We start from the raw sequence: 26,237 nt of genomic DNA on the forward strand, positions 1-26,237 counted from the left end.
GACATCATTAAAATTAAAAACACCTAGTGATCAAAATAGATTGTTAACAAAGTAAAAAGGCAAGCTACAGGCTAGGAGAGATAGTCTCTCTTCTGTTGCCAGACTGAAAATTGTATTCTTAAGATCTGTACATTTCACCATATGTACATTTTACCCACCAGAAAAGGTGAAGGGGGCATTAATCTTTGAAATACATTGAGCATTACTATACATACTATAGTTTATTATATATAAACTTATACTATATATTATATATTATATAATATATGCATACTATATATTACTATACATACTATACTATACTGTTCTTACAATAGTCCCTTCTCTTCCTCCTAGCTTCCTCAACTTCCCTCACCTTACGTTTTTGGGGGGCAGGGGGTGGGGAATCCAGCTATGTCAGGTATTGTTTCAGGCACCATAATTACTTAATAGCAACAACGAATAGAACAAATTCAGTTCCTGCCCTCTGGGAATGAGTCCAGAATGGGAGTCAGACGTGCCAATAATATAACAGTAGCAATGTGATGAATGCTGTAAGGATAGGTGAAAATAGATGAGCTGCCCTCTCTAGGAAAGTGAGGATAGGCTATCTGGAGGGGAAAAGTTGACACCTTGTAAAAGGTTAGCTGAATAGGACTGATCCTTAGAAATGGTGGGAAGGGCTCTCTGAAAAAAGGGAACAGCATGTGGAAAACTTTTAGAAGTGGGCAGCTTGTGATCAGACCTGCTAAAAGGTGGCTGCTGGTAGTGGTGGAGGGGGAGGGGAAGGAGAGGAGACAAGTCAGCCTATCACAAAGGGCCTCTACCTACCTCCTGAGGAATTTTGGACTTGATCCTGAAAGGAAAGGGAACCATTGAAGCTTTCTATCATCTTTGTCTTGCTAACTAGATTCTTAAATTCCATGAAATCGGGGTCTGTTATTCATCTTTGTATTCTTTATAATGTCTGGCCCTGGTCCTGGAATGGGTAGGACAGCGAGTGTTGATTGATCTCTAAGGCTGTAATAGTCTTGTAAGAGTTTCACATGCTTGATTCAGCCATGTTATGAAAATGGAATGAGTCAGAGGAGAGATACTTTTGGAATGGAGGGATGGGGGTCTTATTACACTCTGGACATTGTGCTTAGGCACTCCCAGTCATTATCTAATTTAATCTATGTCATTCTTACTCAGAATCTGCCAGTGACCTCTGGTTGCTCCTAAGAGAAAGACCAGAGTTCACATCGTCCTTCAAGGCTACTGTTCAGTGTCCCCTCTGCTTGTTACCTATTTGGTTCTTAGTCATCTGAACTTTGACCTCACTTCCTTGGGACAGCCCTTCACTGCTCTGCCTTTCTGCACAAGTGGGCTGTCAGATCTCAGCATCTTGTGTGATCATACCTCAGTTCATGTGATTATTTGATTTCCCTTCTTACTCAAGAATTTGAGCTCTGTGGTACTTTTTTGTCTCTTGGATGTAGCGTAATGGCTAGCATTGAATAAAGCCTGAAAACAAGTTGTTGGCTGCATGAATGAATCCTTGAGAGGACTCTCTCAGATAGATGCTGTCATTCTCATTTTCCAGGTGAAGAAACTGAAGTTTGGAGGTTAAGTCACTTGTCCAAGTTTGCATGACCCATAAGAGCCAGGCCTGGAACTCAGGGGTGTCTGACGAGGACATCTTCCTCTCTCTGCTAACGGAAGTTTAGTAGGCCGTGAGTGCAGCAGATGGATACATTTTCATATTTGCGTCAGTGCCATGATTTTACCTACTTGTTGAATGATCAACAGAATGAATGGTCTAGTGGTTAGGAACGTGGACTCTGTAAACAGTCTAGACTTCAGTTCCTTCTCCGCCATTCGCTAGCTTTGTTACCTTGAGCAAGCTATTTAATCTTTCTACGATTCAGTTTCCTTTAAAATGCGGTAACAGGGGCGCCTGGGTGGCGCAGTCGGTTAAGCGTCCGACTTCAGCCAGGTCACGATCTCGCGGTACGTGAGTTCGAGCCCCGCGTCAGGCTCTGGGCTGATGGCTCGGAGCCTGGAGCCTGTTTCCGATTCTGTGTCTCCCTCTCTCTCTGCCCCTCCCCCGTTCATGCTCTGTCTCTCTCTGTCCCAAAAATAAAATAAACGTTGAAAAAAAAATTTAAAAAAAAAAAAAAAAAAAAAAAAAAAAAATGCGGTAACAGTGCCCACTTTATAGCATTGTTGTGAAAATAAACTAAATTAATTCCTACAAAACAGTACTAAGCATATAGAACGTGCTCAGTAATTGTTAGCTATTACTATTACCAGTATTCATTTATTTCTTCCCCATTTTTTTTACTGTAATCCAAAGTTATATCCAGAGACCCTATAGCAGTTTATTTTTTATTTTATGCAAAGTGTCTTCTTGCATAAAACCATCTGCTTCTAAGTCCTATTCGACTGTGTTCTCTCAATTCAAAATTGGTCATTTGTGTGTCTCAAAACTGAGGGAGCATTTTTCTACCTCTAACAGCAAAATATAGTAATATTAATACTCTTTGCTGTGAATCTGTAGGTTTTAGGACTCACATGTTTGTTCACATCTCCGCTCAGTTAGCAAAAACAGTGCTGTAATACAGTAAAGGAGGCAACACAAGGAGTGCTGTTCTCTCCTACAAATCACAAACCTTCTCCCCAAACTAGGCACCATATTATCGAGCTGTTTGGATATCCAACCTGGCCAACCCCTGCATCTGCCCCACCCCCCCCCACCCCAAGTAATTTATGTCACCATTATTTTCCCCATTCATCAATAGGTGAGAGCAGGCGTGGCTTCTAGGAAATTAAAAAAGGAAGGAAGGAAGAAAAATTCTCACTTCACATATATAATAGTTGCATGCCAAAATTTTAACATTTTAGCATGTTTCCTCATAATGCAATTTTCGGTATAAATATCTTTTGTCCCTTCTCTGGTTGTTCATTGCCAAAATTCGTAACTAGTTTCTTGTGGTTAGGGTGTAATATGTGTGGGTGTGCATTTAAGTGACTGAACTGTTTACCTTGCTCTTAAAAGAAAATAGCACCTGATTTATGTTTAAATGACGAAGGAAATAACAACACTGCAGCTCCTCAGCTATCCGCCCTGTGCTGAGCTTTATTCCATACCTAGCTGATGTTGCTAATTTCACAACAGCCCTGCAAGAGAAATGATAGGCCCATCCTGGAGACGAGGCAGCAGGTCTTAACGAGATTGAGAACTTCCCCAGGAAGCTAGTAGCACATATCTGGGTATGCAGCCCAGAGTGGCCAGGCCCTGGAGGTGCGGGGTTAACAGAACAGGGCAGAAGGGATAACCAGAAGCAAGCCTGGCAAAGTGACTTGGGGCTTATAAATGGAAGACCTCAAAGGCGAGCTGAGGAATATGTAATTACTTTCGTAGGCATGTGGAACTAATGAAGTTGTTTGAACTGGGAGCTCAGGACAGCACAGGAGCTCTATTTTTAAGGCAGTCATTTTAAAATGTGGTCCCCGGACCAGCAGCATCAGCACCACTTGGAAACTTTTTAGATACTCACATTTTCACACATCCTCCTACTGACTCAATCCTTAACACGGGGTGATCAATGATTTCAGGAGTCCTCCAGGTGATTCTGATACTCTCTCAGGTTTAAGTACCACTGCTTTAATGAATTCTGGATGTGCCATTGGAAGGATTGGAAAGGCAAGGAGGAGAAGTGGGCAGGCTATTGCCAGGAGTCGAGGGAGCAGCTATTAGAGTGTAAGTTTGGGTGGTTTCATTGGAAATTTTAGAAAGGAAAAAAGGGCACCTGGGGGGCTCAGTCTGTTAAGCATCCAACTCTTGGTTTCATCTCAGGCCGTGATCTCTCAGTTCGTGAGATCGAGCCCCGTATTGTCAATTCTCTCTCTGGGTTCTCCTTCTTCCTCTCTCTCTCTGCCCCTCCCCCACTTGTGCGTGCGCATTCTCTGTTTCTCTCTCAAAATAAATAATAAACTTTAAAAAGTCCTGACACTTCTCAAGAAAGAAATAACAGGGCTGGATGATAAATGGAGGTACAAGTATGAGTTATGAAGCTAGAGTCTACAAGTGGCAGAATTGCAGATAAATACCAAAGGCATTCAGGCAGGGGATGAGTTCATACTCCTCAGGGATCTAAACCTTATCGTGCCTTAACTTACAGCATCTTTTTATGTGTCCTACACCCACCAGCCTCTCAATGAGATAACTTTCCCTATGTAATAAAAATGTACCAGACGCTCAATGCCAGTAATAAGGACCAGGGATGATTGAGTTATTAAATGCCAAGAACTTATGTCTAAGCACTTTATATTTGTTATCCTACTGTTGTTATTCAGTAGTTACGGATGTTTGTAAATTGCTCTCCCTTACTGTCCAGTCTAAGCTTCGCTCCACTGTAAAATTCATGTTTCCAGACACTGATCTGAGAGGCTGAGTCTGGGTCCTGGAGTCTGACAGCTATATGCTGAAAACCAGCCCCATCACTTACCAGGTGCATGGTCTGGAGCACGCTCCTTGCCCAGTCTCCCACCCAAATTTCCCCCAGTTGTATTACAACAGGCATTGTTATTACGAGGAGGTAATAATGAATGGAACTCCGAGTTGTTGTGGGAACTGAGAAAATGCCTGCACGGTGCTTGGCTCCAGAAGCACTGAATAAACGTTAGTGGGGCCCGTGGCAGTGCAGATGCCACGCCCTTGTTCACAGCCGTCATTGGCTGTCCTTGGTCAAGAGAATAAACTCCTTATTCTTTTTCCTAAGATTTTTCACAGGGTGCCTCAGCGGCTCAGTTGGTTAAGCATCTGACTCTTGGTTTCTGCTCAGGTCATGATCTCACATTTCATGAGTTTGAACCCCACATCGGGCTCTGTGCTGACAGTGTGGAGCCTGCTTCTGATTCTCTCTCTCTCTCTCTCTCTCTCTCTCTCTCTCTCTCTCTCTCTCTCTCTCTGTCTCTCCCCATCCTCTGGTCTCTCACTCTCTCTCTCTCTCTCTCTCAAAATAAATAAATAGACATTACCAAAAAAAAAAAAAAAAAAAAAAAAGACTCTTCACAAACTGATCACTCCCAATCTCCCAAACTTTTTATGTGGTGATTCTTTGCATAATTCTGGTGTTTCGGCTAAGCTGATCTCTGTCCCCCAAACACACCTAGTCTGGTCTCGCACCCTGCCTTTGGTGCTATTGCTCTCCTCTCCCTGTCATGTGCAAGTTCTTCAGGTCCAGCCTGATACTCAGTGTTGAGTGGAGCCACCCCCAGCAAACCCTCATCTACAATATGAGTAATCCTTCCAAACTCTGGAGCTTTGATGGCCTTTACTGCTCAACAGACCCCCCCCCTCCACCTGCCAACAGCTGTACACACTGGCTCAGGATGATTCTGTGTGTGCTCAGCTCACTTTCCCACACCCTGCAGTAAGTGTAGGCTGAGCCTTGTCCTTCTTGCCATGCTTGATACTCAGCCCCATGCCAGGGACGTGCCTTCTTAATGGTAACAGCATACACCTTACAGTCTCAGTCTTTTCCAAGTTCACTGAGTTCTGCGTTGGTTTCTTTTTTTTTTTCCCCCTCTGTAATGACCCTTGATAAACTCTCCTATAGGAATAACATTTAATCTCTGAAATACTAATTATTATTTTTCTTCTCAGGATGAACTTGACCTGACAGACAAACACAGGGAAGCCATGTTTGCACTTCCAGCTGAGAAGAAATGGCAAATATACTGTAGCAAGAAAAAGGTAAGAAACTCATTATGTTTATGGTTAACTGGAAAATTATCATTGTTGATTCCCTTTGCTCTCTCGTTTCGCCACCAGAATTCAGACAGTTCTTTATAATGTACAGACCAGATCGTGGCCTTGTTGCTACTTGGGGCAATGTGGTGATGCCTCAGATGTTGTTTTTATCAACACTTCATTGGACACCTTCCCATATCTCCTATACCTGTACCTGCTATTCATAGTCTTGTTACGACTGAGACCCAAAATAATATTGGCTTACACCAAGATCAAATTTTCTCTCTGTTTTTTACATAAAAGTTGGTATCTCGGTAGGTTAGGACTAGTATTCTGGGGTCTCACTCCTCTGTTCTTACCTTCTAGCAGCTTTCCGTTTCAGCATCTCTAAGGTGTGGCCTCATCCTCATGGTCCAAAGTGGCTGTCTGACCATTTCATATTCCAAACTGAGGATGTGGGAAAGGGAAAGAAGGCACAAACTTACCCACCTCCCCTCTTAGGGACATGTCCTAGGAGTCATCCACCTGAATTCCCTCACAGCCCACTGTTATATGGCCCCAGCTGCAAGGAAATCGATCTTTATTCTGGGTTCTGTTACCTTTGGAGAAGGGGAGAATGGATATCCTGTCCCGTGGTGCTAAGCATCACCGCATGGACTGTATCTCCCGCAATAAAGTTCACTCTGCTATCTTTTACCCTGTGGCAAATTCTGAGATCATGTCCACCCCATTTTTGGAACCAATTAAGTTCATGACCATCTTTTACCACTTTTTTCTTGTGTTCAGTAGAAACTTGAATCACGATGGGGTAAGCAGGAAGGGCAGGCTAGCACCTAGGAGAAATGGTACCTCTCTCTCTAACAGGCAGTGGACACTCGAGTTCCTCACTCTTGCCACAAGGAAATAAGAACAAACTATAGCAATCCAATTTCTTTTCAAGACACAATATCAGTCCGAGAAACTTTTCCTATGTGACTAGTGTGCATTGTGAGACCTCCATTTACCCATGTGAGTGTCTCTGAGCACCTCTGCCCCTTTGCTGCCTTGTCTGATTGCTGTGCTGTCCTTCCAGGAACATGTCTGCAGTAGTGAGCCTGCATGTGCCCCTCTCTAGCCAGACTTTGTGCCTCTAGGGGCGAGGCACCATGTCTTAGCTCATCTTTGTAACTCCAGCATCGGACACGTTGAAATGAGTGCATGACGAGTGAACCACTAAGTTGTCACAAGCGTTATGCTGAACTGTCAAAAAAAAAATTGAAAGCACAATTAGTTTTCCACCTGAGCAGTTACAATTGCTACAACTATGTGGGGGTTTGGTTCCAGGGGCCTTTGCTGAGAGACGTATCCAGCTCTAACCTCTCCGTATGGTTTTCTGAGCTGCTACCAGATCAGACCAAGTTGTAGACCTAAGGATTCCGAATCTAGTAGTAACCAGGAAGATGTGTTTGTGAATGATTGTGTCTTCTTCTTTTTTCTCTTTGTACTGTCTCTCTCTTATTGAACTGATTGTCATAGCTCAAGGACCAGGTATAATACACTGGGAAAGCATTTTGAAATTAAAATGTGTTCCGTTCTGAAAGTGATGGTATTGTATGGTCTTTGAAAGCAAGGGAACTTTCACACAGCCATCTCAGGACCTGGCCCCTGGAACCAAGAAGGAAAAATCTTCAAGTTCCTTATGTGCACAGAGGACATGTCTGTCTATTTTGGCTCATCCGAGTGCAGAGTTTTTTTTCTCAAAATTAGGAAACAATATGAAGTGGGGACTGAGAATATACACTGGAGGGAAGGAAAGGGCAGGAAAATGGGAGCAGCTTACTGAGGGGAAAGTTTTCTTCTTTCCCAGATTTTATTACACCCTTGACAGCAATTGTAAGTTAATCATGGAAACTGCTGCCCCTTAGACTAGAAAAGGCAAATCCTGGAGGATAGTAATGACCTTGGACTTGGCAGCTGTTGCTCATTTTTCAATTTCCAGGCCTATCAAATCCCCTTGCAAACCCTGCCTCATGTGCACATGGTGAGGTTGCCTTGTTGTAGGAGGATAGATAGGGATGTGGCCCCTGGCCTCTGCGTCCCATTTCTTGATGGATGGGCCCTTCCTCCTAGTACCTGGCCAGACTGCACAGACCTTTGGAAATGCGGTTCTCCTGCAGGCTTCAGCCCTGCAGCCTGGATTCCTTACATGACAGCCAAGTTGTGGCTGAGTGGGAAAGCCATTTGAAGTCTTTGGGGATTCCCGTGGGGTTATAGATCTGCCTCACTTTAAAATGTATGATAGGAGCCTGGGTGGCTCAATGGGTTAAGTGTCTGACTTGACATCAGGTCGTGATCTCCTGGTTTGTAAGTTCGAGCCCCACATCAGGCTCCACGCTGACAGTGAGGAGCCTGCTTGGGATTCTCTCCCTCCCTCGCTCCCCCCCCAACCTGCCCCTCCCCAACTCGTGCATTCACACGTGCTCTCTCTCTGTCTCTGTCTTTCTCTCTCTCAAAATAAATAAATAAACTTTTAAAAATGGTTTTAAAAAACCGGATGGGGGTGTTGCTAAATGTAGGTTTTTCTTGATTAGAGCTTCTCAAACTGTTAAGCGTGCTATGTGATGGATCTGAAACTGACCTTTCTGGGGCACTGTAATAAATAGGGAAATAATACAATGAGTAAGAGAACACAAAAATTTAAGTGTGAAAAGGGCATAATGTTTACCTCTCTTCATATAATGCGATCCCCTAACGGACAGTTTGGTCATTCTCAAAGTGGAGCCCATGGTGGCCGTCCGTATTACTACAAACAGATTGTTTTCCTTGGACCGTATCTTTGGTCGCCTTTTCAAATCAGGCTTGTCACCAGCAAGTCAAACCACATCTATTTCTCGGGCCAAGGGAAAGCTACGTACTCACGGCTTTTTAGATTTTCCATCTCTCAAGATTAGAACCCAGCGCATTACAGACATTCTCACACATAGTGAAACCATAGAGTAAGGGCCCACGAAAGCCAACAGAAACAGACACATGAGTTGGTGAAAAGCAGGCTTTCTGTGTAAAAGTGCACAGCAGTTGTGGAGGCAAACGAGACTGGGAACTGAGGATGGGGCCAGGCCTCACGCAGCCAAGTGGCTCTTTTCCACCCAATAGTGACTTGCGTCCCAACAGCGGCTGTCTGCTTATCAGGCTCCATGTTCATTTCTCACACTCGTCTCTATCTAAGTCTCTGGTTGAAAACCCATTTCCAGAGCCAAAATGAAAGCAGCAAAAGTATTTCTGGGGCTGAAAGAATTGGAGAGAAATTAATTGGAGGCTTGCCTAATTGAGTAATCTGGGGGAGAGGAAGAGATGGATGTTGTGGCCTTGTTGAAAGTCCAAACAAATCTGTAAAAATGACGGGGCTGGTTGGGCAGCCGTGGTTTGTCATATGCAGCAGTCCACTGTCAAATTATTTTCACTTCTGTGAAAGGGCCAAAAAAAGGTCCTGTTGGTGGGGCTGGAGGTATTTTCGAATAGGAAATGTTTGTGGTTCTTATCTTTAAAGGTAATTCCCTTTTTAGTTCCAATCACAACATACTCTTTTGTTTAAGTGAGGTTTTTCCCAGTCTCTAGCCAGAAACTGCATCTGTTAACAATCTTTTGGATTTTAAACTGAAACTTTTTAAACAATGAACCATCTGACCACGAAAGGCATCTGGCCATGCTGTATTTGCTTATTGTTAACATGATTTTTAAACCCTGGGAAAAGCAAGGAGAGGGCTGCGGAGAGGAGAGAGTAAAAGGGCGTGTGCCCCGTGTCACGGTGGCAGCGATCTTATCGGCACCGGCAGGAATCTTTAATTGCAGTTTTCCACGGGAGCGACTGCGCCAGTTGCCTCACTTAGCCAGTCCTTGTAAGTCTCCAAAAAATACCTGCTTCCCCTCCTGGAGCTTCAGAGTTTGCAAAGTAGACGAGTGGCGCTGGACACTGTTAGTGGTAGTGTCATCAGGTATTTGAGGCGAAGATCAAGAATTTCCCTCCTTCTGTCTCCAATCTCTAAAGCCACGGCTTAAGTAAATGGCTTTGGATTCTCCATATTGCACTTCTGCATCTTTTCGGGTCTTCTGTGGAGGAGGTGGCTTTTACTGCGCCGCTGAGTGTGTGTTTGACTGTAGTTCAATTAAATCCTTTAAGAATCGTGCCCGACCCGGCTGCAGCGGAGTTGTTTGTGATTTGTGCAAAGTGCTGATCTGGTGCCAGGTACATTTTGGAGACCTCTAGGAAAAGTGGCAGAAAATTCAGCTGGTACTTTTCATTCACTCCCGCCTTTTGGTTTGCATATCCTCATTGGATCGCTTCCCCACTCCTCCCCACAAAAAGCAATTCTCCTTTTGCCATACACCAAAAAAAGATTGAAGTTGTGTTGTGTACAGTCGCCAGGGTGCAGTTTCATTTCCTTGAGAGCGGAGGCCCTCTTGCGTTCAAAGGAACGTAGGCTGAAGCGCTGGAATTAAGACCAAAGGAACCACCAGTTTTCCGCACAGCTGTCAAACAAGCCAGGTATAAAACGAGGGGGCGAGATGATAGTTCGCCCTGTAGTCGTTTCCAGTATCCTACTGAGAGGCTCCTGTGGGGAGGCTGGGACGAGAAGCAGTGGTCGGGCACTGGACCTGGAAGACGTGAGAAGGAAGAGAAGCTAGATATCCCTCCTTGATGGTAGTTTAAGTGTACAGTAGAGTGAGCTTTGGGTTTTCAGGCACTCACTGTGTTAGCTGTCAAGATTGGGGAGAGGGAGTCCGGAAAAGGGAGAAAACCAGATTTCAGTAAGTATGTTTCTAGACTTTTAAAGAAGTACTTGCGTTGGTTTCCTGCCATTGAGTTTTCACCTGATAATGGATTCCAGTTGGGATTTGTACTCCTAAGGGCTCAGGGGTTGAGGAAAGTAGCAGAAGTAGAAGTGAACAGAAATAAGATCGAGCTGTCTTTCCCCCTCTGCTTCTCTAAAGAAAACGAGGGAAGCACATTAGCTGGAGGACAGTGGGCATCCTCAGGCTCTGTAGGCTCTGAAACTCTCTGCCTTGTCTACATATTCCATGGCTCTGAAAGGGAACATAATTGCATATAATGCCAGACTGAATCACTAAGGAACAACGAGCTTTGAGTTTCTTCACTCCATGCAGCAATACAACTGGCGGAGGGCAAGCTGGTTTGTGACTCACCTGATGTGTATGGAGTACTTTCTGTAGGTCAGAAAGTACTGACTAAACTCTTGGCTAAACTCTGAGGATGATTAAACAAATAAGTCAAATTTCCTGCAGTGGGTGATCCTGGTAGGAGAAGTAGATAAAATCAAATAGTTACCAAGTCTTGTCATAAGCTCCGTAACGGGGTAAGCAAACAGGCTCTGGGGCACGGGGGAAGGAGCCACCAGGCTTTGGGGGTGGATGTGTGTGACTCAGACAACAGCTCCTTTACCACTCTGACCCCTCTAGCACTTGCACTGGTGAGAGACCTGACACTGTCATGCTTTTGTCCCGTCTTCTAGAAACTGGCCCCTTTTTCAGTAGTTGAGCGATGTTCACATCCACTGTCTATTTTCTCTCTTGATTAGTACTTTGTTCTCTGTCCCTTTTCCAATACTGAAAAGGTCAGCTTTAGACCGTTGGCCTAATCCGATTGATCTTCGCTAAACATAGTTTGTAGGGCTTGTTAGGAAATCTGTAAAGAGGCTTAAACTTTTGAAAAAAAGACACTGGGGGGAGACTGAAATAACTGAGGTTTGTTCAGCAGGGAGAAGAGAAAGTCAGGTAGAAATTCTAACATGAGCTGATGTCCACTGGGTATACCCCAGTGAAACTATGGTATCTTGTCAAAATATTGCCAACTTAGAGTTGGTAAAGAGCAGCTGCCTCAAGCCCTCCCTCCCAGTAAAAATCTCCATGCCAAGCTGACTTCTTTTTTTTTTTTTTTTTTAATTTTTTTTAATGTTTATTTTTGAGAGAGCGTGCATGCGAGCAGGGGAGGGACGGAGAAAGAGGGAGACACAGAATCGAAAGCAGGCTCCAGGCTCTGAGCTGTCAGCACAGAGCCTGATGCGGGGCTCAAACTCACGAGCTGCGAGATCATGACGTGAGCCGAAGTCAGACGCTTAGCCAACTGAGCCACCCAGGCGCTCCTGACAGTCTGACTCTTCTCCCAAGGGTCCAACAGTTTTCTCCCATGATTCAAGGACTGAAGGGTTAAGTCCTGGCATGGCAAAAGAGGGGACTCCAGGACCCTGTTCCCACATTGCATCATTGGTTCTGATTCACTGACACCCTTCACTGACTCCCATGCTATACGGGTTGATAAATATTTTGCCCATTGGCCTGAGTATGAGATGCTGATTGACCTGAAGATGGTGACCAAAACCTTTTGATAATATGTCTTTGGAGCCTGAAACGTTCCTCTTCTAGGAACTGACTCCACAAAAGTGATGAGAAATGAAAGCGAAGACCTATACGTGAGGCAGTTCTTTGCAGTGTTCTTGAAAGCGCAGGATTGTAACCAACTTAAAGAGGATGGTTATATTATAGCACACAATCCTGACAGTATCTTGTAGCCATTGAAAAGTCATGTTATCAAAAGAAAAAAAATGTCATGTTATCAAAGAAATTTTAATGACCTGGGAAACTAATGATACAGTGTTAAAAAAAGGTGTAAAGCTATAATTGGTTCGATCAAAAGTTTGCAAAAAAGTATATAGATAGAGGTAAGCAGACAGAAACAGTTGTTTGTTGGGACTGTGGGTAATTTACTTTTTTTTTTTTTTTTTAATGTTGATTTTTGACAGAGAGAGATACAGAGTGAGAGTAGGGGAGGAGCAGAGAGAGAGGGAGACACAGGCTCCAGGCTCTGAGCTGTCAGCACAGAGCCCGACACGGGGCTCGAACCCACAAACTGTGAGATCATGACCTGAGCCAAAGTCGGATGCTTAACTGACTGAGCCACCCAGGCGCCCCGCTTTTTTGTTTATAAAGATATTTCCCAGATTTTCTACAGTGCGTTATTCTCCCTCTTACCTAGGAGTATTTTTTTTCCCCCTGATGATAAAAATAAAATTGCTCTTTTTAAAATGTGCGTTCAATATATTTTGTATGAGTCGGGTTTCAGTCAGAGAAGCAGGACTACTGGGGGAGACACAGAGCTAAGAGATTCACCCTGAGGCCGGCTAAGCACTCTTTGTCAGGCTGCTGTCTTTATTTCTGTTGCGGAAGCTTCACATTCTGGAGCAGGCAGTTCGGAAGAAAGGTGGGTGTAACTGGGAGGGAGCAAGGATAGGCTGGAGCCCACAAGGACACACAAGCCAGTGTCCATTCTCTCGACCTCTGGCTCTTGTGTGGGTGTCATGCAGAAGCCTGAACCATTAGTCATGGACCTCAGCACACACACACCTGGGCCAGGAGAAGCTGAGGGAGGATCCAGGGGAAGGTGAGGCAGTAGCAGACCCGCCTGCTGTTCCACACCAACAAGGTGAGCCAGCCGATAAAAGACAAGTAGGAAGAACAAAATGGCTGCTGCTTTGCCTCTGGCCTCTATACCTCCTGTGAGAGCCTCTCTTTGTGGCTCCCCGTACCCAGAAGCCTCCAAGAAAGGATATCGTTCAGCCTAGCCAAGTCGAGCATTATAAAGCCACCACATACTTGTATTGAAATGAGGAGGAAAAATAAATATTATTTAAAATGCAGCCAGTGCTTGTGTTGTCAAGGCAACCCTGGCTTTTTTTTTTTTTTCTTCCTTCCTTTGTCTAGCTCAGGGACCTGTTTTGTTTTTTGTTTTGTTTTGTTTTTCTCCCCTCCATCTCCTCTTTTTTTTTTTTTTTTTAACTCTTCCTTTGTGACATTAAAACAAAGGTGAATCTATAAACCACCCAAAGGTTTTCAGTACCATTTATCTATTTAGGCAGTGACTGTGAAAACATGGTGATCTTGGCCCTAGTGAGATTTCCTGAGTTTTCTGCCCAGAAACGCACTGAAGCCATGTTTCTCATTGCCCTTTCTCCCCTAAGGAGGGTAATCTCAAAGCTAACGACCCATTTCCTTTCTTTAGTTTCATTTATTTTTTTTTAAATGTTTGTTTCTTTAGTTTTGAGAGAGAGAGAGCAGAGGAGGGACAGAGAGAGAAAGAGAGAAAGAATCTCAAGTAGGCTCTGCACCGGCAGGGCAGAGCCCCACGCAGGGCTCGAACTCACGAACTGTGAGATCATGACTTGAGCCAAAATCAAGAGTCAGACGCTCTCGACTGACTCAGACTGAGCCACCCAGGCGCCCCTTTCTTTATTTTCTTTTAATTGCAAAAGCCAGTGCCATCAAAATGAACACCAAATTGTAGATTCGGAGTAGAAAATTCAAGGACTCTCTGCCTCTGGCAGCCCTTGAACCAGTGTTGAAATAAAGGGTGGTTGGTTCATGAGTATTTATGTGACTCCTATTCCTGTAATCCCTCGGTTCAATAATGTCAGTTTGGGGCTTTTTTTTTCCTCCTGGTATTAACCAATTCTGCCATTCTAGCTGTGCCTACTACCACCCTTGTCTTGAAGTCTGCAGAATGGTCCTGAGCTCATAGTTCTGTATTGCCACCTGGTAGGTGGCCAGCTTCATGAATGAAGAAAGCAGTAAGCAAACTTGCCCACAGGGTGAACCAGAACATATCTATCTTCCCCGTGCTTGGAGAAGTGAACAAATCTAAAATATGGTGGGCAAGTTCTGTAGTCTTTCAATGGTGTTCTATATTCTGGCTCAGGTACAGGCCTCTGTTTTTCAGGCTTCACCAGTAAAAGGACTTCCCTTGGGGTAGATTATCTCCAAGAGCCTTTCAGTCAAGAGATCTGTCTACAAGCTCCCTACATTATGTTTGCCCCTCATAATTGTTCTAAACTGTATTGTAATGTGATTGCCACTATTTTTTCTAAGATAAGCAGAAGGCAAGTAACAGCTATGAGAAAATATTTTGCATAGTTACAGGCCATCTGAAGGGTGACCAGAGAAGGGAGGATACCATTCACTAGGAGATATTTCTGAACCTTCTGATTTCTCTCTCCTCTGTATAATGAGATCAACTTCACAGGGTGGTTGTGGATATTAAGATAATATGATGTCAGAGTTAACGGAGAGCTTGGGGCATGGTGATGACAGCTGTTGACACTGTCAATGTCAGTGATGGTGACTATGATCAAAATAGTAGTATGGACTCACTTTCTGTTTGTCCACACTCGTGCTAGTCTGGGGTTCACGTCCATATTCTTAAACAATGATACCTGGTTTTCACAGAACAGTAGTGAAGATTTTAAAAGCCCTCTCTCTCAGTTGGACCACAGAAACTTTTGGAGGCAGAAAAAGTGAGTTAGGAGGATAAATTATAGATCAGGGAAGAAACCAAGACGGTCTTCACTGTTAGCACCAGAAATGGGCAGGAGGCCCCTTTTGTGTCAGAAGTTCTAGGGCAGTGGCAATCAATGTGTAGTTCCTAAGTTCCTGGGCGGAGCTCTGAATCTGGTATCAGGAGCGCCCTTAATTGGTACTTGGGAAGGTTGGGACCCTGAGAACGTCAGAATCTATCCCACTTCTTCTCACCCACCTGCCCACTGCAGTGCTTCAGTCCCTGCTGACCAGCTGCAGCCCTTGGAGATGCTCCCATCATTGGGCTTGCTTGGCAAGCAGTTGTGAACACCAGCTGATCTCTGGGAAATGGGTATGTGTGTGGATCAAGCCAGTTTTTAACTAAAATTCCTCTTTTGCTGCCTAGGAAAGGCAAGTGGATGAAAGATCTTCAGTTTTGAAATAAGAGCACTAAAAAATAGTTTTAGACGAAAACATTACTACTGCTATTTTTTTTTGCAGTGGGGAAAAATCCCGTGATAGGACACAACACCAAGAGTTTCCACGAAACAAGTCAGCTTTACAAATAAGTGATTTATTGGGTTGAAGTGAGCTGGAATTACCCCCTGTTCAACAATAAAATTTGTTCAGAGTTGCAGCATTATAATTCAATAGTGCATTCTAGCTGTGTGATTTCCAAAATCCATCTAACAAAACAAAACTTCGGCGTTGAGGAGATCATAAAAGAATGTTTTAGGGACACTGGGTGGCTTTTGGCTCAGGTCACAATCTCATGGTTCTTGACTTCGAGCCCCTCATCAGTCTGTGTGCTGACAGCTCAGAGCCTAGAGCCTGCTTCGGATTCTGTGTCTCCCTCTCTCTCTGCCCCCCCCCGCCCCCCCCCCCTTGTGCTCCGTCTCTCTCTCTCTTTCTCAAAAATGAACAAACATTAAAAAAAAAAAAATTAAAAATGCTAAAAATAAAAAAGAATGTTTTAGCACAGATACCATTATTGGTAGAAATCGTAAACCTAATTACCAGAGCAGACGTTCTGGGTACCGATAAATTGGCATTCTCTAAAATTTCTGAAAACAGATTTCTGATAACTTTCCCCTCCACTCATGGGATAAACTACTATAGCCCAGTTGGTGATATGATTTTTCTTGTGAAATTTTAAATATACAAAAAAGTACAGAATATAATGAATACCCGTGTTTAACAACTGCTGACATTTTATAATCACCATGGATTTTTTTTTTTTAAAACATTTATTTATTTTTGAGACAGAGTGAAACAGAGCATGAACGGGGGAGGGTCAGAGAGAGAGGGAGACACAGAATCTGAAACAGGCTCCAGGCTCTGAGTTGTCAGCACAGAGCCCGATGCGGGGCTCGAACTCACAGACCGTGAGATCATGACCTGAGCTGAAGTTGGCCGCTTAACTGACTGAGCCACCCAGGTGCCCCTCACCATGGATTTTTTATTTTATTTATTTTTTTAATATAATTTATTGTCAAGTTGGCTAACGTACAGTGGATACAGTGCGCTCTTGGTTTTGGGGGTAGATTCCTGTGATTCATTGCTTACATACAACACCCAGTGCTCATCCCAACAAGTGCCCTCCTCAGTGACCACCATGGATTTTTTAAAAAGAAAGGAAACATAAATATAGCTGAAGCCCAAAGGTGACCTATTCTGGAGGTGGTACATGTTTTCTTTTCCTTGCCCAGGTATTTATGACTTTATTCTGTATGTATATATTCATAGACAATATATGGTAGTTCATTTTAACTGCAATATGATGTTCCATTACATGAACACACCACAGTTTAATTATTTCACACCCCTTTGGATAATGCTTACTTGCAGTTTTTCATTATTTTTTAAAAAGTATGGCAATGAGCAGCCTTGTGCATGGGTTCAAGAATTTTTTTGGGATAAACACCAAAACATGTAATTCCTGGGTTGTTGGCTGTGAACATTTCCACTTTTAATTGCTCTCTGAAGTTGTCGTAATAATTTATACCTGCAGCATATTAATTGCCAGCCATCTGAGGGATCGGTATCCTCCGAGGGGAGAGAACTGATACTTTGTTGCCCTGATGAATCGCTTTACTTAAGTTTGAATGTTTCAGATACAAGAAGCTGTCATTCAGTTTTCAAATCGAATCAAACTTAAGTAGCAAATCAAACTGAAGTAAAAATTACTGAAGTAGAAAATGCTCATTTAAAGAAGAAGAATCCAAGGTTTGGAAAATGAAAAGCATTCCATTCAAATACCCATAAAGCCATAGAAAAGTACAAAGTGTTAGAAGTATATAAAAATGGACAGTTCACTCAGCATTATGTTTATTTGACTTGACTACAAAGGAAACTGCTCTGTGTGTGGTTCACCCTTACTCTCCTCCAGACCTCTTTACACCCTTAGTCCCAGACACAGGCAAATTGTGTTTCCATCTTTAGCAGGCTCTTGACTGATATATGTATGCAATCACCCAACACAGGAAGTCCCTCTGAGGCATCGGCCACTTCCCTGATGGACGACAGCCCGGGTACAGGTGCAGGACCAGTACATCTGCACAAGCAGGCAGGCAGGATGTGGCTGGAAATGCCATAATTGGTTTCTTTCTTCCTCTCACCAAAGTACCTTTATCTCGAGCATCGGTAAAAATTGTGAAAGCCTCTCTCCTTTCCTTTCTTAGACTCTTTGATTCCTTTGAATGTTAAGAAATTGAGACGTGTACTTGCTGTGTGTCTACCCCCCATGCCTGAATTCTGAACCAGTTTCTGGGTACGAGTCAATTCCTGGATTTGGGGATTGTTGATTTTTTTTTTTTTTTTATGTTTATTTATCTTAGAGACAGAATGTGAGTGGGGGAGGTGCAGAGAAAGAGGGAGACATAGACTCTGAAGCAGGCTCCAGGCTCTGAGCTGTCAACACAGAGCCCAATGCAGGGCTTGAACCCATGAGCTGTGAGGTCGTTACCTGAGCTGAAGTCGTGTGCTTAATCAGCTGAGCCCCCCAGGTGCCAGGGGATTGTTGATTCTTAAGTCTGTAAATACTTTACTCTGCTTGGTTCTTCTTGACAGCCTTGTGAAAAAAAGCATTTGTGTATCTACTTTGTGGATACCATCTTCCCTTTGTGCTTCCTCATACTTGCTCCAGTGAGTAACTCTGTTATCCAAGGCCTTGCTTTCACTGTAAATAAGAAATACCAAGTTGGAAGAGGAGGGAGAGAATGACCCTGCATTTGCGTTCACTTACAGTCATTCAAACAATAAAAATAAGCCATATAGAGCTGGGGAAAAGTAGGTCATCTTGGTTGGACAGATCAATGAATGTGGAGTCAGGGAGAGAGTGGGTGTCGCTTGTCCTGTGGAGCTCTATCTTTCCCTCTGGAATGGAGGCTAGAGAAGCAACTCTCCCCTCTTTCATTCTGTGCTTGTCACTCAGGCCTGTGTCGGTGCTGCACTATGGAGAGAACACTCCAACTTCATCTCTGGTCACTGGAAAAGATGTGTAGCTTTGGGTTTGCGTGGAATCTCTGGGAGGGCAGTGGTTCTCAACTGCCATACAGCAGCTATCTTTGGCCTCCAAATCTTAATTGTTAAGCAGATTCCTTTTGACAGCTCCCTTTGACAGCTCTCGTACATAACAGATTCCATCATGTGTTGATTGCAGAGTTAGGAATACATGACTCTCTTGGAGCTCTCAGTCTTTGCCATAGGGTACTTGTCAACAGTGCTGTTGTGGAACCAAGGTGCCAAATGTGTCTGTGTGCGGCCCTTTGAACCCCGTGCCTGTGTGTGCTGCACACAGCACACAAGCACAGGCCCATTTCACTTCCAAAATTCTGCAATCTGCAGGTGTAGAATTACACATTGAGTGTCTCAGTGATAGCTATATCTCTGATGGAAAGGACATCACTATATTTCAGATCTGAGAGTCTAGAGCTAGCTGCCCTTTCTGATTATTGCCAGCTCATTGGGTCCCTTAGGGACAAACGGCACAAGAGACACTCCAGACTGATGCACATCCTTTGATTCAGGATTCCTTAGGACTGTGCCCCCCTTCCCTGGTTAACAGAGTGTGCACTGTGAGTAACCTCAAGCAGAGATGGCAAAAAGGTTTATCTTGATTACCAACTCGGAACAGTTGGGGGTTGAAGCCTGGCGCACTTAACCATTCAGAGGTTATGAATGGATTCAGTAAGAATAGTGTGGTAATTAATTAGCAATGTCTGCCATGAGACATGATGGGAAAAGGTGGCATATGTAGCAAATTTTCCCATCCTTGCCTTTGAGGGCTTCTCTTGCTCCTAAATTGGAGTTGGACGTTAAGTATCCTATTCCATGCTTTTTTCTCCCCGGGTCTCTCCCTGGTCTTCTGCAGACTCTCTAAGTGCCGTGGCACCTACTTGTATAGAACGAATACCCCAAGCCTGCCTGATGTCACCATCTCCTGGAGATAGGTCTATGAAAGACATCAGTAGAAGGAAGTATCCACTTTAGAAGAGGGAGCAAAGAACAAGAACCACTTTTCCTGAGATTCTCCTGTATGTGTATTTATTTTTTTCACCTCACTAATAGCGCTGGTGCATCTAATGCCTTGAATCCATATTATGCTTGGTGCATCTCAGAGCTTCATCCCCTCGTGAAGTAGGAAGAAACTTTGAGCTTCCAGCGTAACTTAGAACATACTGCTAATACTTCTAAATTGGGGTTCTCCAAATTCCTTATACTCCAGGAACCTAGTAATTTGTGGAACTAGAAATGGGTTACAGTAGAAAGTGTACTAAAGAATACCAACTTTAAATTACAGTGTCTTAAATCCTCTTGTTCTTCAACGCGGTATGGGAACAACACTTGCCTTAAGCATTCTCCAGATAGTATCCTTTTATCTGTCTTCCTATGTAAGGAAAAACATGTGATGCTTCCTCAGTTTCTAAGATGTACTTCCCCATGTCCTCACATTTGGGCATTTCTTAGATGGTGACGTCTTCCAACTGATGCTTTTCTTTTTTTATTTCTTCTGCCAACAATTCTGTCGTTAATTCAATAGTATCCCTTAAAGTAAATGATCACTTAAAATGAGAAATACGGTTATGACTCCCCTTCCAGGGGACAATTAATCCTGTCCTAGCGTTTTTCACAGTCGTCCTGAGAATGCTTCTCTGAATGGAATATGCCTTTATGGGCTTACTGTTTCCCCTGATTCTCTTCTTAGTTTAATTACTGTTTTCCAAAGCCCTCGCTTTATAGCCTCGTGTTAAGCATTATATTGCAAATCATAAACACACTTTGATTGTTTTCCCAAGAGCAGGTTACAGAACATCAAAACCTGCTTTACGACATTCTGAAAGGCTGGTCTGGTAGCAGCAAATCTGGTAGCAAGATGTGAGGCAACAAAGGCCATTGACACCACTGATTGGATTTCCACACTGCATACGGGTTTAGTGATGTGTGTCTGAACATGTTAATTTACCAACCAGCTGGACTGAATTGTACCTGGATCTGTAGCACTCCATGGTGGCATGTGGGTCAAAGACTTGACTCTTAACACACTACATAGAAGTAATTTGTTCTATGTCATTGTATACCTTTGTGTCCTAAGCAACAGGGGAATGTGGGCTTGTATCACTTCTGAAAATCACAATTGGAGAATGTTTCTTTCTTTTTGCCATGAAAATGAGGGGGAATTGTCATCTAAAATTGGCTTCAGATGTTGAAGTTATACTGATTGAGATTTTTAGGCTCCAGTCATGTTCCATGCTGTGAAGTGCTTTGCCAGAGCAATGACTTGTTAAAATAAATAAAATAAATGTCTTGTAGGATAGGAAGTGGACTGTAAAGTCTCTGCTTTTAGTTCTAGGTAAGGATTGTGGCTATTTTCTTAGATGTATCAGCACATTAAGTGTGTTTCCCCCCAGGATCCTGTAGCATATATATAACTTTTAAGATTTGGGTTCTGTAAAGTCAGTCTTTTTTTTCAGGAAAGAACAGGGTGTTAGAACAGACTGAGCCCCTTAGCTCTTTCAGAAATGCCGTTGGTCTCTTTATTCTTGGAGTCATGTTGTTAGTCTTCTGTCTGTTCTATTGCTGCCATCCTTGGACAGGGACTAGATCTCTTTATTTTATTTATTTATTTTTTTTTTAATTTTTAAAAAAAAATTTTTTTTTAATGTTTATTTATTTTTGGGACAGAGAGAGACACAGCATGAACGGGGGAGGGGCAGAGAGAGAGGGAGACACAGAATCGGAAGCAGGCCCCAGGCTCTGAGCCATCAGCCCAGAGCCTGATGCGGGGCTCGAACTCACGGACCGTGAGATTGTGACCTGAGCCGAAGTCGGACGCTCAACCGACTGAGCCACCCAGGCGCCCCGGGACTAGATCTCTTTAAAGTGGCATGCTGCTCTTGGCTTTTCTGGGGTTTGTGATTTGGGGGAGAACAAAATGGTAGATGGCTGAGAAGTAGCACAAGCCCAATTTTTAATGGGCAGTGTTTCATTTTAGCTCATTCAGAAATATTTGATCATTTTTGCCAGTATAAGTAAAGTTTGTGACATAAAAATATTGATGTGGGGCACCTGGGTGGCTCAGTCAGTTTAGCGCCCGACTTTGGCTCAGGTCATGATCTCACAGATCGTGAGTTTGAGCCCTGCGTCGGGATCTATGCTGACAGCTCAGAGCCTGGAGCCTGTTTCAGATTCTGTGTCTTCCTCTCTCTCTGCCCCTCCCCCGCTCGTGCTCGTGTGCTCGCTCTCTCAAAAGTAAATTTACAAAACATTTAAAAAATATTAATGCAACATTTTGTGCAACGAAGAAAGGTTTCAAAGCATTTTTCCCAGTTGAGCTTAGGAATGCTTACATTTGATTTATATTTTGAAGTTAGAAGACACATTGATGAAGACTGGAGATTAGTGAAAATACAAGAGAGTTAATAGTACTGGACTGTTTCTATCATGATGAGAAAAGGGAGTTAAGTATACAAATGGGTACAGTTCTTTGTAGCTATCCTTGTCATAACTGAGAACCCGTAGTCAGAAGTTTGTGATGCTGTAAGAAACTCTCAGTGCCAAGGTTTGAAAGCATATTGTCACCAGTCTCCTATATCCTGTATTTATGGATCCCTAAAAGGAAAGCAGTAGCTTTGTTCTTTTATTCATGTGTTCTAACACCTAGAATAGTGCCTCAGCCATTATAAAACTCAACAGATATTTACTGGGTGAGTAAATGAATGAGAAGAGAAGCCAGTGATGGAGTTCAGCACTGTGAATTTTGGGGCATGATGAGCAGAGGGATTCTGCTCCTGTCCTGCCCTTGAGAAGTCCTGTGTTCTACAGTATAGTGTCAGCACTGCTCTCAAGTTAGGTTATGTGTTACTCTGAAATGGCGTTGGGGTCCAGCGGTTGAGTAAGGCTTTCTTTCATCCAACAGATTTCTGGGGAGCATAGAAGACTAGGCGTAACTCTGGGGGACAGGGTAGAGTGGTCTCAGTGGTTTCAAGTCAGAAACTCAGTGACACACAAATAGAATCCATGCCACACAGCCAAGGCAAGGGAAACTGGCAGAATTGAGATGAGGCGAGTGGTCAGGATAGGGTAGGTGTTCTTGAGCAAGAGCTTTGGGCAAGCCCAAACATCTGGGTAATTTAGGTGTGAGGAGTCTAGAGCAGTGTTAGTCATACAGCTTGGCTTCCACATTACACCTCTGTAGACGTGTCCTCTTCAACCAGGAAGTGCTAGTCATGTATCTGTTATTCTGGTAAATTGTAGTTATTATATTAAGGTGGGGGGTGGGGGGAATGTACCGACAGTTCTGTCTATAGCACTCTTCAGAGTGATCTTCACTTTTTACTACCTTTGAGCTGTTTAAGAAATCCAAAAATTGTTTTTGTTAAAAAATAGTAGCAATACAATCGATTATGTCCTGTTGATAATTTTTGTATCTATTTACACATATATAATCATATACGCCTTTGCTCTTTGGATTCTCTTTTGAACCTGTTGTCACATCCTATTAGTTCCTGCATTTATTAATGAGTTCAGCAAAATCTTTGACATGAGTTCATGCCATGATTTTAAAATTATCCTCTATCAATATAAAATTATCTCTTATTTTTTATTTAACTCCAAGTTAGTTGACATATAGTGTAATAATGATTTCAAGAATAGAATTTAGTGATTCATCACTTACATGTGACACCCAGTGCTTATCCCAATAAGTTTCTCTTTAATGTCCATCACCAAGAATTTTTGAGAAGGGGTAGCTTATTCTAAATGAGCTGAGATCTTTAATAATATTTTACACTGGAGTACAGGATATGATAGCAGGAAGCTCTCTGGGAAAATGTGCGTTGTTTATCGATTCTAGTAAGCTTGATATATCTATATATATATCTATATATATATCTGCAGAAATAGATATATATATCTGCAGATATATATATATCTGCATAAAGCAGAGAAGGGGAAAGAGCAGAGCTTGGGGGTCAAAAGAGGTGTTAAACTTCACATACATTCAAGGAAGAAATTCCTGTGATGTTTGAAAGGGTGATGTACAGGAGAGAAGCAGGGGCAATGTAAGTGTAATCCAAGACTTGAAAAACAGTGCTCTAAATGGGTCTTAAACTTCCCACAAAGTTTCTTGGCTAATGAGCCTAGGTTCTATTCACCCAGTTTTAATTCTGTTAACTTGTATTGATGTTTAAGAGATGAAGCATCCTCAATCTTATAATAATACGACCTACTTTATTATTGAGTTTATGGCCAATGTTGTTACAATATGTGTACTTAATAAGACAGGAGCTATGCATGTTTATGCTTCATGAGACATGGATCTTTTATTCTAAATCATAAATGTTATTTGTTGTGAACATTCAAGAAAGCAAGAACTTGTTCTGTTTCATCTTGGGGAGATATTTTGGTCAGAAATCTTCCAGATGCCCTCCTAGTAGAAACTGTCTTAAGTTATGCATCACTGGCATGTGAGAAGATCCCTTTCATAGGGATCTAGATATATTTGTTGGAGTTATTTTTGCAAAAAGTGGACATGAGGGTGTGATAAACTTACGGGAAATTTGAGATTTATTTATGAATTGAAGATAAACTTATGCTATACAGCCAGTGGAGAATTTTTTGCTTGGTATAGAGAAGACTTTGGGTGGACATAATAAATTTATTCAACTTGTTTTGAATATTTGCAGAGTTATTGCTCAGAGGAGAAATTAGACTCTTCCATGCAGTTCCTGAGGGCAAAACTAAGGCCAACAAGTGCTTGAAGTTTTGAGGAGACACCTGTCAATTCAGTCTAAGGTGGATTTTCTAACAGTCAATGAGGGTTATGGTTCTTGGACTCCTTGAAGCCTTCCCTCAGAGAACATACGGTCACCTGCTGGCGGCCTTATACGAGGGACCCCTGTGAGGGGAAACTTGGACTGGGGTGTCTCTACGGTCAAAGGCCTCACTGTATAATTATGATGGCTTTCCTTAGAAAACATACAGATGTTCTGCAGCACCAGGAAAAAATGGGGAAGAGGATTTGCTGCTCAGACATGGCTGTAAGTGCTAAATATGAAAGCCATTGTTATTGCAAGTCACCCTCCAGTCTTTCCAGAAAATGACTGACATTCTGAGGCTCAGGAGGAGGTGTTGGGTTTCCTGCCAGACGCAGAAGCCGCTGTTCTGTAATCATTCTTCGTGTGGGCCCAACCGGATTTGGGCAGCAGATGCACTTGATGTGTAATTGTGGCAGTGGCCAAAAATGTAACCAGGATTGGCAGCCCCAGGGACCACATGACTATCTTGAAATGTGACAACATAAGAATTATTTTTTGAAACCAACTTCCTCCCTTTGGCAAGTTTCAAACGTGGGGTGTAGTTTTAGCCCCACTGATAGGGGTTACAGGGAAGGGCTGTTGGAGGGACTGAGGAAAGCAATAGTCTCGGGAACCCAGGTTTGTGGACCTGCTGGTTCTTCTCTTCCCAGTGAACAGTAAGACAGAAAGATTTGGAGGCAAAAAAATCAGGATTTAAAAGACCGAATGATGCCATGCAGTTTTAAAAATGAGGATTAAACCACTTTCAAGGTATAGTGAGCTTGGTAAGAAGGTGGACTTTTCAGGCAAGGCAGGTCCTGCCTCTTTGCTAGACAACAGTGCCAGTTCCTGGGCGAATTCCCCATACTTGAGGAGCTGATCCTACCTTAGAGCCGGGGTTCACTGCAGATGGAGTTCCTTGAAGGAGAGGAGAAAACCTGGAAAATCATTGATGACCAACTTGGAACGGTGATGCACCCCTGCCCTCTTGAGAGCCAGGCTTATTCTAGCACAGGGGGTGACAAACTATGGCCCGTGGGCCAAATCTAGCCACTTAACTGTTTTTGTAAATAAAGCGTTACTGACACAGGGCAGTGCTCCTTCACCTGAGCGTAGTTGGAGCTGCTCTCACACCGTACAGTGGCAGAACCGAGTGGTCGCAACAGACGCCGTGGTCCCCGAAGCCTGAAATCTTTGTTATGGGGGCCTTTACGGAAGAAGTTGGCCAGCGCCTGGTCTGTCAGGTTATTCCACCGTGACCGTCTTAGGAGAGGATGCTGATTACACTGTTACTGAGTCAGGAGGGAAAGTTGGCAGAAGTTATTAGCAAGGTCTTCCACACAGTACTTTCCACCTTCCATCCCACCTGCTCTTCCTTCCCCGTTCCTCGGACCTGTTTCCCATCGTTCACTTGAGCTTATTAGAGGACATACACATTGGGGAGTCATACCTAATAGGATAAAATATCTTGGCCTGTCTGCCCCTTTCTCGTTAGTATTCTGTAAAAATTCTAGGTGTAAATTTATTTAACACCTGTTTCATTCATCAGTATATGGGGCTGGGTCCACAACATCCAAAATAGTAATGACAATTTAATGCAACAGGTAACTATTTTGATCATTAACAAGGGGTAGGATTTCTTGATCCTATATATAATCACAGTTAACATGTTTTCTAGTAGTGTCTTCTTTATAAGTGGAACAAGCTTTGATTAGTATTTAGTTACCTTTACCTATGATAAAAATGACCAGAATGAACTCTACTCTGTATCATACCGAAACAATGCCTATCTGCTGTTGAAGTTCATTTAGTTAAATCTTAATACGTCTCTCCTATCGTTGAGTCGATGGTACTCGTATATGTTGTTAGAGGATTTTTAGCCA

General features: G+C 43.1%; 1 protein-coding gene across 5 annotated transcripts in view; it reads left to right on the forward strand.

Annotated features, from left to right (window-relative positions):
• Positions 1–26,237, forward strand: part of DAAM1 (dishevelled associated activator of morphogenesis 1) — a 178,292-nt gene that overhangs the window by 86,650 nt on the left and 65,405 nt on the right. For all 5 annotated transcript variants that reach the window (XR_006293399.1, XM_043556272.1, XM_043556270.1 and 2 more), the window contains one exon: positions 5,633–5,722. Coding sequence is in view for 4 of the 5 variants with exons in the window: in XM_043556272.1 (XP_043412207.1) it covers positions 5,633–5,722 (90 nt within the window). In the remaining variant the exon portion in view is untranslated. The remainder of the gene's footprint in view (positions 1–5,632; positions 5,723–26,237) is intronic.

Source organism: Prionailurus bengalensis, chromosome B3 (genome assembly GCF_016509475.1).
Source record: "Prionailurus bengalensis isolate Pbe53 chromosome B3, Fcat_Pben_1.1_paternal_pri, whole genome shotgun sequence".
NCBI lineage: Eukaryota > Metazoa > Chordata > Mammalia > Carnivora > Felidae > Prionailurus > Prionailurus bengalensis.